The following is a 12,101-nucleotide window of genomic DNA, read 5'->3' as shown; positions in this document are numbered from 1 at the left end:
GTATGTAGTGAGCTCCTTCTAGTGGTGACTGTATAATCTGTATGTAGTGAGCTCCTCCTAGTGGTGACTGTATAATCTGTATGTAGTGAGCTCCCCCTAGTGGTGACTGTATAATCTGTATCTAGTGAGCTCCCCCTAGTGGTGACTGTATAATCTGTATGTAGTGATCTCCCCCTAGTGGTGGCTGTATAATCTGTATGTAGTGAGCTCCCTCTAGTGGTGACTGTATAATCTGTATGTAGTGAGCTCCTCCTAGTGGTGACTGTATAATCTGTATGTAGTGAGCTCCCCCTAGTGGTGACTGTATAATCTGTATGTAGTGAGCTCCTCCTAGTGGTGACTGTATAATCTGTATGTAGTGAGCTCCCCCTAGTGGTGACTGTATAATCTGTATGTAGTGAGCTCCTCCTAGTGGTGACTGTATAATCTGTATCTAGTGAGCTCCCCCTAGTGGTGACTGTATAATCTGTATGTAGTGAGCTCCTCCTAGTGGTGACTGTATAATCTGTATGTAGTGAGCTCCCCCTAGTGGTGACTGTATAATCTGTATGTAGTGAGCTCCTCCTAGTGGTGACTGTATAATCTGTATGTAGTGAGCTCCCCCTAGTGGTGACTGTATAATCTGTATGTAGTGAGCTCCTCCTAGTGGTGACTGTATAATCTGTATGTAGTGAGCTCTCCCTAGTGGTGACTGTATAATCTGTATGTAGTGAGCTCCTCCTAGTGGTGACTGTATAATCTGTATGTAGTGAGCTCCTCCTAGTGGTGACTGTATAATCTATATGTATTGAGCTCCCTCTAGTGGTGACTGTATAATCTGTATGTAGTGAGCTCCCCCTAGTGGTGACTGTATAATCTGTATGTAGTGAGCTCCCCCTAGTGGTGACTGTATAATCTGTATGTATTGAGCTCCCTCTAGTGGTGACTGTATAATCTGTATGTAGTGAGCTCCTCCTAGTGGTGACTGTATAATCTGTATGTAGTGAGCTCCCCCTAGTGGTGACTGTATAATCTGTATGTAGTGGCTCCCCCTAGTGGTGACTGTATAATCTGTATGTAGTGAGCTCCTCCTAGTGGTGACTGTATAATCTGTATTTCGGTAGCTCCCTCTAGTGGTGACTGTATAATCTGTATGTAGTGAGCTCCCTCTAGTGGTGGCTGTATAATCTGTATGTAGTGAGCTCCCCCTAGTGGTGACTGTATAATCTGTATTTCGGTAGCTCCTCCTAGTGGTGACTGTATAATCTGTATGTAGTGAGCTCCTCCTAGTGGTGGCTGTATAATCTCTATGTAGTGAGCTCCTCCTAGTGGTGACTGTATAATCTGTATTTCGGTAGCTCCCTCTAGTGGTGACTGTATAATCTGTATGTAGTGAGCTCCCCCTAGTGGTGACTGTATAATCTGTATTTCGGTAGCTCCTCCTAGTGGTGACTGTATAATCTGTATGTAGTGAGCTCCTCCTAGTGGTGGCTGTATAATCTCTATGTAGTGAGCTCCTCCTAGTGGTGACTGTATAATCTGTATTTCGGTAGCTCCCTCTAGTGGTGACTGTATAATCTGTATGTAGTGGCTCCTCCTAGTGGTGACTGTATAATCTGTATGTAGTGAGCTCCCCCTAGTGGTGACTGTATAATCTGTATGTAGTGAGCTCCCGCTAGTGGTGACTGTATAATCTGTATGTAGTGAGCTCCCCCTAGTGGTGACTGTATAATCTGTATGTAGTGAGCTCCCCCTAGTGGTGACTGTATAATCTGTATGTAGTGAGCTCCCCATAGTGGTGACTGTATAGTCTGTATGTAGTGAGCTCCTCCTAGTGGTGACTGTATAATCTGTATGTAGTGAGCTCCTCCTAGTGGTGACTGTATAATCTGTATGTAGTGAGCTCCTCCTAGTGGTGACTGTATAATCTGTATGTAGTGAGCTCCTCCTAGTGGTGGCTGTATTATCTGTATGTAGTGGCTCCCCCTAGTGGTGACTGTATAATCTGTATGTAGTGAGCTCCTCCTAGTGGTGACTGTATAATCTGTATGTAGTGAGCTCCTCCTAGTGGTGGCTGTATTATCTGTATGTAGTGGCTCCCCCTAGTGGTGACTGTATAATTTCTATGTAGTGAGCTCCCCATAGTGGTGACTGTATAGTCTGTATGTAGTGAGCTCTTCCTAGTGGTGACTGTATAATCTGTATGTAGTGAGCTCCTCCTAGTGGTGACTGTATAATCTGTATGTAGTGAGCTCCTCCTAGTGGTGACTGTATAATCTGTATGTAGTGAGCTCCCTCTAGTGGTGACTGTATAATCTGTATGTAGTGAGCTCCTCCTAGTGGTGACTGTATAATCTGTATGTAGTGGCTCCTCCTAGTGGTGACTGTATAATCTGTATGTAGTGAGCTCCTCCTAGTGGTGGCTGTATAATCTGTATGTAGTGAGCTCCTCTTAGTGGTGACTGTATAATCTGTATGTAGTGAGCTCCCCTAGTGGTGACTGTATAATCTGTATGTAGTGAGCTCCTCCTAGTGGTGACTGTATAATCTGTATGTAGTGAGCTCCTCCTAGTGGTGACTGTATAATCTGTATGTAGTGAGCTCCTCCTAGTGGTGGCTGTATTATCTGTATGTAGTGATCTCCCTCTAGTGGTGACTGTATAATCTGTATGTAGTGAGCTCCTCCTAGTGGTGACTGTATAATCTGTATGTAGTGAGCTCCTCCTAGTGGTGACTGTATAATCTGTATGTAGTGAGCTCCTCCTAGTGGTGACTGTATAATCTGTATGTAGTGAGCTCCTCCTAGTGGTGGCTGTATTATCTGTATGTAGTGGCTCCTCCTAGTGGTGACTGTATAATCTGTATGTAGTGAGCTCCTCCTAGTGGTGGCTGTATAATCTGTATGTAGTGAGCTCCTCTTAGTGGTGACTGTATAATCTGTATGTAGTGAGCTCCCCTAGTGGTGACTGTATAATCTGTATGTAGTGAGCTCCTCCTAGTGGTGACTGTATAATCTGTATGTAGTGAGCTCCTCCTAGTGGTGACTGTATAATCTGTATGTAGTGAGCTCCTCCTAGTGGTGACTGTATAATCTGTATGTAGTGAGCTCCTCCTAGTGGTGGCTGTATTATCTGTATGTAGTGGCTCCCCCTAGTGGTGACTGTATAATCTGTATGTAGTGAGCTCCTCCTAGTGGTGACTGTATAATCTGTATGTAGTGAGCTCCTCCTAGTGGTGGCTGTATTATCTGTATGTAGTGGCTCCCCCTAGTGGTGACTGTATAATTTCTATGTAGTGAGCTCCCCATAGTGGTGACTGTATAATCTGTATGTAGTGAGCTCCCTCTAGTGGTGACTGTATAATCTGTATGTAGTGAGCTCCTCCTAGTAGTGACTGTATAATCTGTATGTAGTGGCTCCTCCTAGTGGTGACTGTATAATCTGTATGTAGTGAGCTCCTCCTAGTGGTGGCTGTATAATCTGTATGTAGTGAGCTCCTCTTAGTGGTGACTGTATAATCTGTATGTAGTGAGCTCCCCTAGTGGTGACTGTATAATCTGTATGTAGTGAGCTCCTCCTAGTGGTGACTGTATAATCTGTATGTAGTGAGCTCCCCCTAGTGGTGGCTGTATTATCTGTATGTAGTGAGCTCCCCCTAGTGGTGACTGTATAATCTGTATGTAGTGAGCTCCTCCTAGTGGTGGCTGTATTATCTGTATGTAGTGAGCTCCCCCTAGTGGTGACTGTATAATCTGTATGTAGTGAGCTCCTCCTAGTGGTGACTGTATAATTTCTATGTAGTGAGCTCCCCCTAGTGGTGACTGTATAATCTGTATGTAGTGAGCTCCCTCTAGTGTTGACTGTATAATCTGTATGTAGTGAGCTCCCTCTAGTGGTGACTGTATAATCTGTATGTAGTGAGCTCCCCCTAGTGGTGACTGTATAATCTGTATGTAGTGGCTCCTCCTAGTGGTGACTGTATAATCTGTATGTAGTGGCTCCTCCTAGTGGTGACTGTATAATCTGTATGTAGTGAGCTCCCTCTAGTGGTGACTGTATAATCTGTATGTAGTGAGCTCCTCCTAGTGGTGACTGTATAATCTGTATGTAGTGGCTCCTCCTAGTGGTGACTGTATAGTCTGTATGTAGTGAGCTCCTCCTAGTGGTGGCTGTATAATCTGTATGTAGTGAGCTCCTCTTAGTGGTGACTGTATAATCTGTATGTAGTGAGCTCCCCTAGTGGTGACTGTATAATCTGTATGTAGTGAGCTCCTCCTAGTGGTGACTGTATAATCTGTATGTAGTGAGCTCCCTCTAGTGGTGGCTGTATAATCTGTATGTAGTGAGCTCCCCCTAGTGGTGACTGTATAATCTGTATGTAGTGAGCTCCCTCTAGTGGTGACTGTATAATCTGTATGTAGTGAGCTCCCCCTAGTGGTGACTGTATAATCTGTATGTAGTGAGCTCCCTCTAGTGGTGACTGTATAATCTGTATTCCGGTAGCTCCCTCTAGTGGTGACTGTATAATCTGTATGTAGTGAGCTCCTCTTAGTGGTGACTGTATAATCTGTATGTAGTGAGCTCCCCCTAGTGGTGACTGTATAATCTGTATGTAGTGAGCTCCCCCTAGTGGTGACTGTATAATCTGTATGTAGTGAGCTCCCCCTAGTGGTGACTGTATAATCTGTATGTAGTGAGCTCCTCCTATTGGTGGCTGTATAATCTCTATGTAGTGAGCTCCCCCTAGTGGTGACTGTATAATCTGTATGTAGTGAGCTCCTCCTAGTGGTGACTGTATAATCTGTATGTAGTGAGCTCCCCCTAGTGGTGACTGTATAATCTGTATGTAGTGAGCTCCCCCTAGTGGTGACTGTATAATCTGTATGTAGTGAGCTCCTCCTAGTGGTGACTGTATAATCTGTATGTAGTGAGCTCCCCCTAGTGGTGACTGTATAATCTGTATGTAGTGAGCTCCCCCTAGTGGTGACTGTATAATCTGTATGTAGTGAGCTCCCCCTAGTGGTGACTGTATAATCTGTATGTAGTGAGCTCCCCCTAGTGGTGACTGTATAATCTGTATGTAGTGAGCTCCTCCTAGTGGTGACTGTATAATCTGTATGTAGTGAGCTCCCCCTAGTGGTGACTGTATAATCTGTATGTAGTGAGCGCCCCTAGTGGTGACTGTATAATCTGTATGTAGTGAGCTCCTCCTAGTGGTGACTGTATAATCTGTATGTAGTGAGCTCCCCCTAGTGGTGACTGTATAATCTGTATGTAGTGAGCTCCTCCTAGTGGTGACTGTATAATCTGTATGTAGTGAGCTCCCCCTAGTGGTGACTGTATAATCTGTATGTAGTGAGCTCCCCCTAGTGGTGACTGTATAATCTGTATGTAGTGAGCTCCTCCTAGTGGTGACTGTATAATCTGTATGTAGTGAGCTCCTCCTAGTGGTGACTGTATAATCTGTATGTAGTGAGCTCCCCCTAGTGGTTACTGTATAATCTGTATTTCGGTAGCTCCCTCTAGTGGTTACTGTATAATCTGTATTTCGGTAGCTCCCTCTAGTGGTTACTGTATAATCTGTATGTAGTGAGCTCCTCCTAGTGGTGACTGTATAATCTGTATGTAGTGATCTCTCCCTAGTGGTGACTGTATAATATGTATGTAGTGAGCTCCCCCTAGTGGTGACTGTATAATCTGTATGTAGTGATCTCTCCCTAGTGGTGACTGTATAATCTGTATGTAGTGAGCTCCTCCTAGTGGTGACTGTATAATATGTATGTAGTGAGCTCCCTCTAGTGGTGACTGTATAATCTGTATGTAGTGAGCTCCTCCTAGTGGTGAGTGTATAATCTGTATGTAGTGAGCTCCCCCTAGTGGTGACTGTATAATCTGTATGTAGTGAGCTCCCTCTAGTGGTGACTGTATAATCTGTATGTAGTGGCTCCCCCTAGTGGTGACTGTATAATCTGTATGTACTGAGCTTCTCCTAGTGGTGAGTGTATAATCTGTATGTAGTGAGCTCCCCCTAGTGGTGACTGTATAATCTGTATGTAGTGAGCTCCCCCTAGTGGTGACTGTATAATCTGTATGTAGCGAGCTCCTCCTAGTGGTGACTGTATAATCTGTATGTAGTGAGCTCCCCCTAGTGGTGACTGTATAATCTGTATGTAGTGAGCTCCCCCTAGTGGTGACTGTATAATCTGTATGTAGTGAGCTCTTCCTAGTGGTGACTGTATAATCTGTATGTACTGAGCTTCTCCTATTGGTGGCTGTATAATCTCTATGTAGTGAGCTCCCCCTAGTGGTGACTGTATAATCTGTATTTCGGTAGCTCCCTCTAGTGGTGACTGTATAATCTGTATGTAGTGAGCTCCCCCTAGTGGTGACTGTATAATATGTATGTAGTGAGCTCCTCCTAGTGGTGACTGTATCATCTGTATGTAGTGAGCTCCCCCTAGTGGTGACTGTATAATCTGTATGTAGTGATCTCTCCCTAGTGGTGACTGTATAATCTGTATGTAGTGAGCTCCTCCTAGTGGTGACTGTATAATCTGTATGTAGTGATCTCTCCCTAGTGGTGACTGTATAATCTGTATGTAGTGAGCTCCTCCTAGTGGTGACTGTATAATATGTATGTAGTGAGCTCCTCCTAGTGGTGGCTGTATAATCTGTATGTAGTGAGCTCCCCCTAGTGGTGACTATATAATCTGTATATACTGAGCTCCCTCTAGTGGTGACTGTATAATCTGTATGTAGTGAACTCCTCCTAGTGGTGAGTGTATAATCTGTATGTAGTGAGCTCCCCCTAGTGGTGACTGTATAATCTGTATGTAGTGAGCTCCCTCTAGTGGTGACTGTATAATCTGTATGTAGTGGCTCCCCCTAGTGGTGACTGTATAATCTGTATGTAGTGAGCTCCCCCTAGTGGTGACTGTATAATCTGTATGTAGTGAGCTCCTCCTAGTGGTGACTGTATAATCTGTATGTAGTGAGCTCCCTCTAGTGGTGACTGTATAATCTGTATGTAGTGGCTCCCCCTAGTGGTGACTGTATAATCTGTATGTAGTGAGCTCCCCCTAGTGGTCACTGTATAATCTGTATGTACTGAGCTTCTCCTAGTGGTGAGTGTATAATCTGTATGTAGTGAGCTCCCCCTAGTGGTGACTGTATAATCTGTATGTAGTGAGCTCCCCCTAGTGGTGACTGTATAATCTGTATGTAGTGAGCTCCTCCTAGTGGTGACTGTATAATCTGTATGCAGTGAGCGCCCCCTAGTGGTGACTGTATAATCTGTATGTAGTGAGCTCCCTCTAGTGGTGACTGTATAATCTGTATGTAGTGAGCTCCCCCTAGCGGTGACTGTATAATCTGTATGTAGCGAGCTCCTCCTAGTGGTGACTGTATAATCTGTATGTAGTGAGCTCCCCCTAGTGGTGACTGTATAATCTGTATGTAGTGAGCTCCTCCTAGTGGTGACTGTATAATCTGTATGCAGTGAGCGCCCCCTAGTGGTGACTGTATAATCTGTATGTAGTGAGCTCCCTCTAGTGGTGACTGTATAATCTGTATGTAGTGAGCTCCCCCTAGCGGTGACTGTATAATCTGTATGTAGCGAGCTCCTCCTAGTGGTGACTGTATAATCTGTATGTAGTGAGCTCCCCCTAGTGGTGACTGTATAATCTGTATGTAGTGAGCTCCTCCTAGTGGTGACTGTATAATCTGTATGTAGTGGCTCCCCCTAGTGGTGACTGTATAATCTGTATGTAGCGAGCTCCTCCTAGTGGTGACTGTATAATCTGTATGTAGTGAGCTCCCCCTAGTGGTGACTGTATAATCTGTATGTAGTGAGCTCCCCCTAGTGGTGACTGTATAATCTGTATGTAGTGAGCTCCCCCTAGTGGTGACTGTATAATCTGTATGTAGCGAGCTCCTCCTAGTGGTGACTGTATAATCTGTATGTAGTGAGCTCCCCCTAGTGGTGACTGTATAATCTGTATGTAGCGAGCTCCTCCTAGTGGTGACTGTATAATCTGTATGTAGTGAGCTCCCCCTAGTGGTGACTGTATAATCTGTATGTAGTGAGCTCCCCCTAGTGGTGACTGTATAATCTGTATGTAGCGAGCTCCTCCTAGTGGTGACTGTATAATCTGTATGTAGTGAGCTCCTCCTAGTGGTGACTGTATAATCTGTATGTAGTGAGCTCCCCCTAGTGGTGACTGTATAACCTGTATGTAGTGAGCTCCTCCTAGTGGTGACTGTATACTCTGTATGTAGTGAGCTCCTCCTAGTGGTGACTGTATAATCTGTATGTAGTGAGCTCCTCCTAGTGGTGACTGTATAATCTGTATGTAGTGAGCTCCCCCTAGTGGTGACTGTATAATCTGTATGTAGTGAGCTCCCCCTAGTGGTGACTGTATAATCTGTATGTAGTGAGCTCCTCCTAGTGGTGACTGTATAATCTGTATGTAGTGAGCTCCTCCTAGTGGTGACTGTATACTCTGTATGTAGTGAGCTCCTCCTAGTGGTGACTGTATAATCTGTATGTAGTGAGCTCCTCCTAGTGGTGACTGTATAATCTGTATGTAGTGAGCTCCCCCTAGTGGTGACTGTATAATCTGTATGTAGTGAGCTCCCCCTAGTGGTGACTGTATAATCTGTATGTAGTGAGCTTCTCCTATTGGTGGCTGTATAATCTCTATGTAGTGAGCGCCCCCTAGTGGTGACTGTATAATCTGTATTTCGGTAGCTCCCTCTAGTGGTTACTGTATAATCTGTATTTCGGTAGCTCCCTCTAGTGGTTAGCCTGTGTGTAACTCCGCCCTGTACTGTTATATTACATTTGCTCCTCCCCTTCAGTCCTCAGGTACCACCATCACTGTAGACATCGCTGTTATGGGGGAGGCTCATGGCCTCATCACTGACCTCCTTGCTGACCCCTCGCTGCCCCCCCATGTCTGTACGTCGCTGCGGGCGGTCAGTAATCTCCTGAGCACACAGCTGAACTTCCAGCCCATCCACCGGCCCAGAGTGAACTTCAGCGAGAACTTCGCCTGCTCTGACTCTGAGGAGGGGTCCGAGAAAGGGGACAAGATGACCATCCCAAAGGTAAGGACCTATCGCTCCGGAGCTGCAGCTGATCCTCCAGTCACATCTAGAGCTGCAGTCACATTATGAGGCTGCGGTATAGGCGACCTCATTCCCTCCCTAGCTAGGCCCTGGGCTTGCAGCTTTGGCTGTGACTGGAGTGGCTGGGATTTTGTGTCACTGTTGCTCTTGTTGTTTGCAGCGATTACGGAGAAGTCTTCCATCAGGATTGCTGCGCAGAGTCTCCTCCACGTGGACCACCACGACCTCCGCCACCGGACTGCCCACCCTAGAGCCGGCGCCGGTCCGCAGAGATCGCAGCGGCAGCATTAAGCCCACTGACCCCCCTCCTGCAAGGTACGTCTGCCCTACACAGCTGAGGGAGCGTTACAATGTATCCAGTCTGCTCTATGCAGATTCTTTTCACAGCTGAGGGAGCGTTACAATGTATCCAGTCTGTACTGTGCAGATACTTGTCACAGCTGAGGGAGCGTTACAATGTATCCAGTCTGTACTGTGCAGATACTTGTCACAGCTGAGGGAGCGTTACAATGTATCCAGTCTGTACTGTGTAGATACTTGTCACAGCTGAGGGAGCGTTACAATGTATCCAGTCTGTACTGTGCAGATACTTGTCACAGCTGAGGGAGCGTTACAATGTATCCAGTCTGTACTGTGCAGATACTTGTCACAGCTCAGGGTTTGTTACAATGTATCCAGTCTGCTCTGTGCAGATACTTGTCACAGCTGAGGGAGCGTTACAATGTATCCAGTCTGTGCTGTGCAGATACTTGTCACAGCTCAGGGTTTGTTACAATGTTTCTTGGTCTTTTTCTCCTGAATTCCTGCAGTCTTACCCCCGATACCTGGAATAGCGCCCTCCTGGGGGGGATCAGTAAGAGCCGCTCCTTCTCTACATCTTTCGTTGTGTCCAATGTGAATCACCTGAACTCCAAGAGAAGACAAGGTGAGACGCCAAATATTACACTCCAGTCACCTCCAGAGCTGCGGTTAATATTCTGTAGATACATCATGTTACACTCCAGTCACCTCCAGAGCTGCGGTTAATATTCTGTAGAGACATCATGTTACACTCCAGTCACCTCCAGAGCTGCGGTTAATATTCTGTAGAGACATCATGTTACACTCCAGTCACCTCCAGAGCTGCGGTTAATATTCTGTAGAGACATCATGTTACACTCCAGTCACCTCCAGAGCTGCGGTTAATATTCTGTAGATACATCATGTTACACTCCAGTCACCTCCAGAGCTGCGGTTAATATTCTGTAGAGACATCATGTTACACTCCAGTCACCTCCAGAGCTGCGGTTAATATTCTGTAGATACATGTTACACTCCAGTCACCTCCAGAACTGCGGTTAATATTCTGTAGATACATCATGTTACACTCCAGTCACCTCCAGAGCTGCGGTTAATATTCTGTAGAGACATCATGTTACACTCCAGTCACCTCCAGAGCTGCGGTTAATATTCTGTAGAGACATCATGTTACACTCCAGTCACCTCCAGAGCTGCGGTTAATATTCTGTAGATACATCATGTTACACTCCAGTCACCTCCAGAGCTGCGGTTAATATTCTGTAGAGACATCATGTTACACTCCAGTCACCTCCAGAGCTGCGGTTAATATTCTGTAGAGACATCATGTTACACTCCAGTCACCTCCAGAGCTGCAGCTTGCAATCCTGTGGTCACTGTGGTGCTGATTCGAGATGAGCGAACACCATTGAGGACGGCCGTTCCGAATCGCACGCTCCCCATAGAAATGAATGGACGCAGCCGGCACGCAGGGGGATAAGCGGCCGCCGCCGGTGAGGTCTGTGTGCCGGCCGCGTCCATTCATTTCTATGGGATCCTCAATGGTGTTCGCTCATCTCTAGCGCTGATGTGTCGTCTCTGCTGTTCCTCAGGTCTTATACTCCAGTCACCTCCAGAGCTGCAGTCACAGTTATGCTGAAGTGTTGTTACACTGTGTCGTCTCTGCTGTTCCTCAGGTCTTCCCCCCAGCATTTCTCCGCTCACCTCCCCGTCACAGTCTCCCCTTCATGGGACCCCCGCCCCCAGTCCGACATTGAAATCCTTCCCCCAGCAGTTCACGGACACGGCTGATGGCGGTCGGGGGGGTGTGAACCTGCACAAGACCCTGACGTGTTCCAAGAGCGCCCCCGAAATCCCTGAGCCGCTGCATGAAGCTCCACTGGTGTGTAACAGGTGAGTGTGCTCTAGTCACATCCAGAGCTGCAAACCTTGTTCTAGCGTCCTATAGGAACCTCTAGGTCCTGTCTATTACTCTAGTCACCTCCAGAGCTGCAGTGATGCTATATTGTGTGTTCCAGCTGCGGGCGGGCGTACGGCCAGGGGACTCCAGCAGATCGGACGCCGGTTGGCCAGGAGGAGGCGCCGCACCCCAGGGGCAGAGCAGGTAGGTGGTGGGTTATTGGTGCCGCCTGGTGGTGACCCCGATATCTGGTGACTATTGGTGGGTATAACCTCCAGTTACAGACGAAGCGGCGCACACCACGTCTGACTACGACAGCACGCACGAGACCAACAACAGCGACAGCAGCGACATCCTGCAGAACGACGAGGAGTCAGAGGCGGAGCTAACGGCGTCCAGGAAGACTTCGGTGTGCAGGACGTACCGATCCGACAGCATCGACCTCCACAGCGGAACGGCCGAGGTCAGTGGTCACAGGAGGCCGGGGGAGGGGCGGGGGCGGCTCTCAGACCACCACAGTAATAGAGCAGAGCTGCAGTGTAAAGTACAGAGGGGAGGGGGCGGTGTCTTGTCATGGGAGATGCTCGACCCTCAGGTAGTTCTTCCTGGCAGCAGGTCGCCTCCAGCACTGAGCACGGCCCCTCTCCTCCTCAGGACAAGCCTCTCCTGGCCCCGGACCCCCTGGTCATGGACAACCTCGAGCTCCTCATGGGCGACATCAACAATTGGAACTTTCCGATATTCGACCTGGTGGAAAAGACAGGACAGAAGTGTGGGCGGATCCTGAGCCAGGTGAG

At 47.2% G+C, this 12,101-nt stretch overlaps 1 protein-coding gene across 1 annotated transcript in view; it reads left to right on the top strand.

Moving 5' to 3' along the window:
• PDE3A (phosphodiesterase 3A) overlaps positions 1 to 12,101 on the top strand; it is a 228,941-nt gene that overhangs the window by 194,364 nt on the left and 22,476 nt on the right. Inside the window, exons 3-9 of the mRNA XM_075275946.1 lie at positions 8,838 to 9,086; positions 9,268 to 9,422; positions 9,917 to 10,032; positions 11,081 to 11,297; positions 11,423 to 11,508; positions 11,583 to 11,767; positions 11,959 to 12,096. Coding sequence (XP_075132047.1) covers positions 8,838 to 9,086; positions 9,268 to 9,422; positions 9,917 to 10,032; positions 11,081 to 11,297; positions 11,423 to 11,508; positions 11,583 to 11,767; positions 11,959 to 12,096 — 1,146 coding nt within the window. The remainder of the gene's footprint in view (positions 1 to 8,837; positions 9,087 to 9,267; positions 9,423 to 9,916; positions 10,033 to 11,080; positions 11,298 to 11,422; positions 11,509 to 11,582; positions 11,768 to 11,958; positions 12,097 to 12,101) is intronic.

This window comes from Leptodactylus fuscus, chromosome 5 (genome assembly GCF_031893055.1).
Source record: "Leptodactylus fuscus isolate aLepFus1 chromosome 5, aLepFus1.hap2, whole genome shotgun sequence".
Taxonomy (NCBI): Eukaryota; Metazoa; Chordata; class Amphibia; order Anura; family Leptodactylidae; genus Leptodactylus; species Leptodactylus fuscus.
This window is presented reverse-complemented; position numbering and strand designations above follow the sequence as displayed.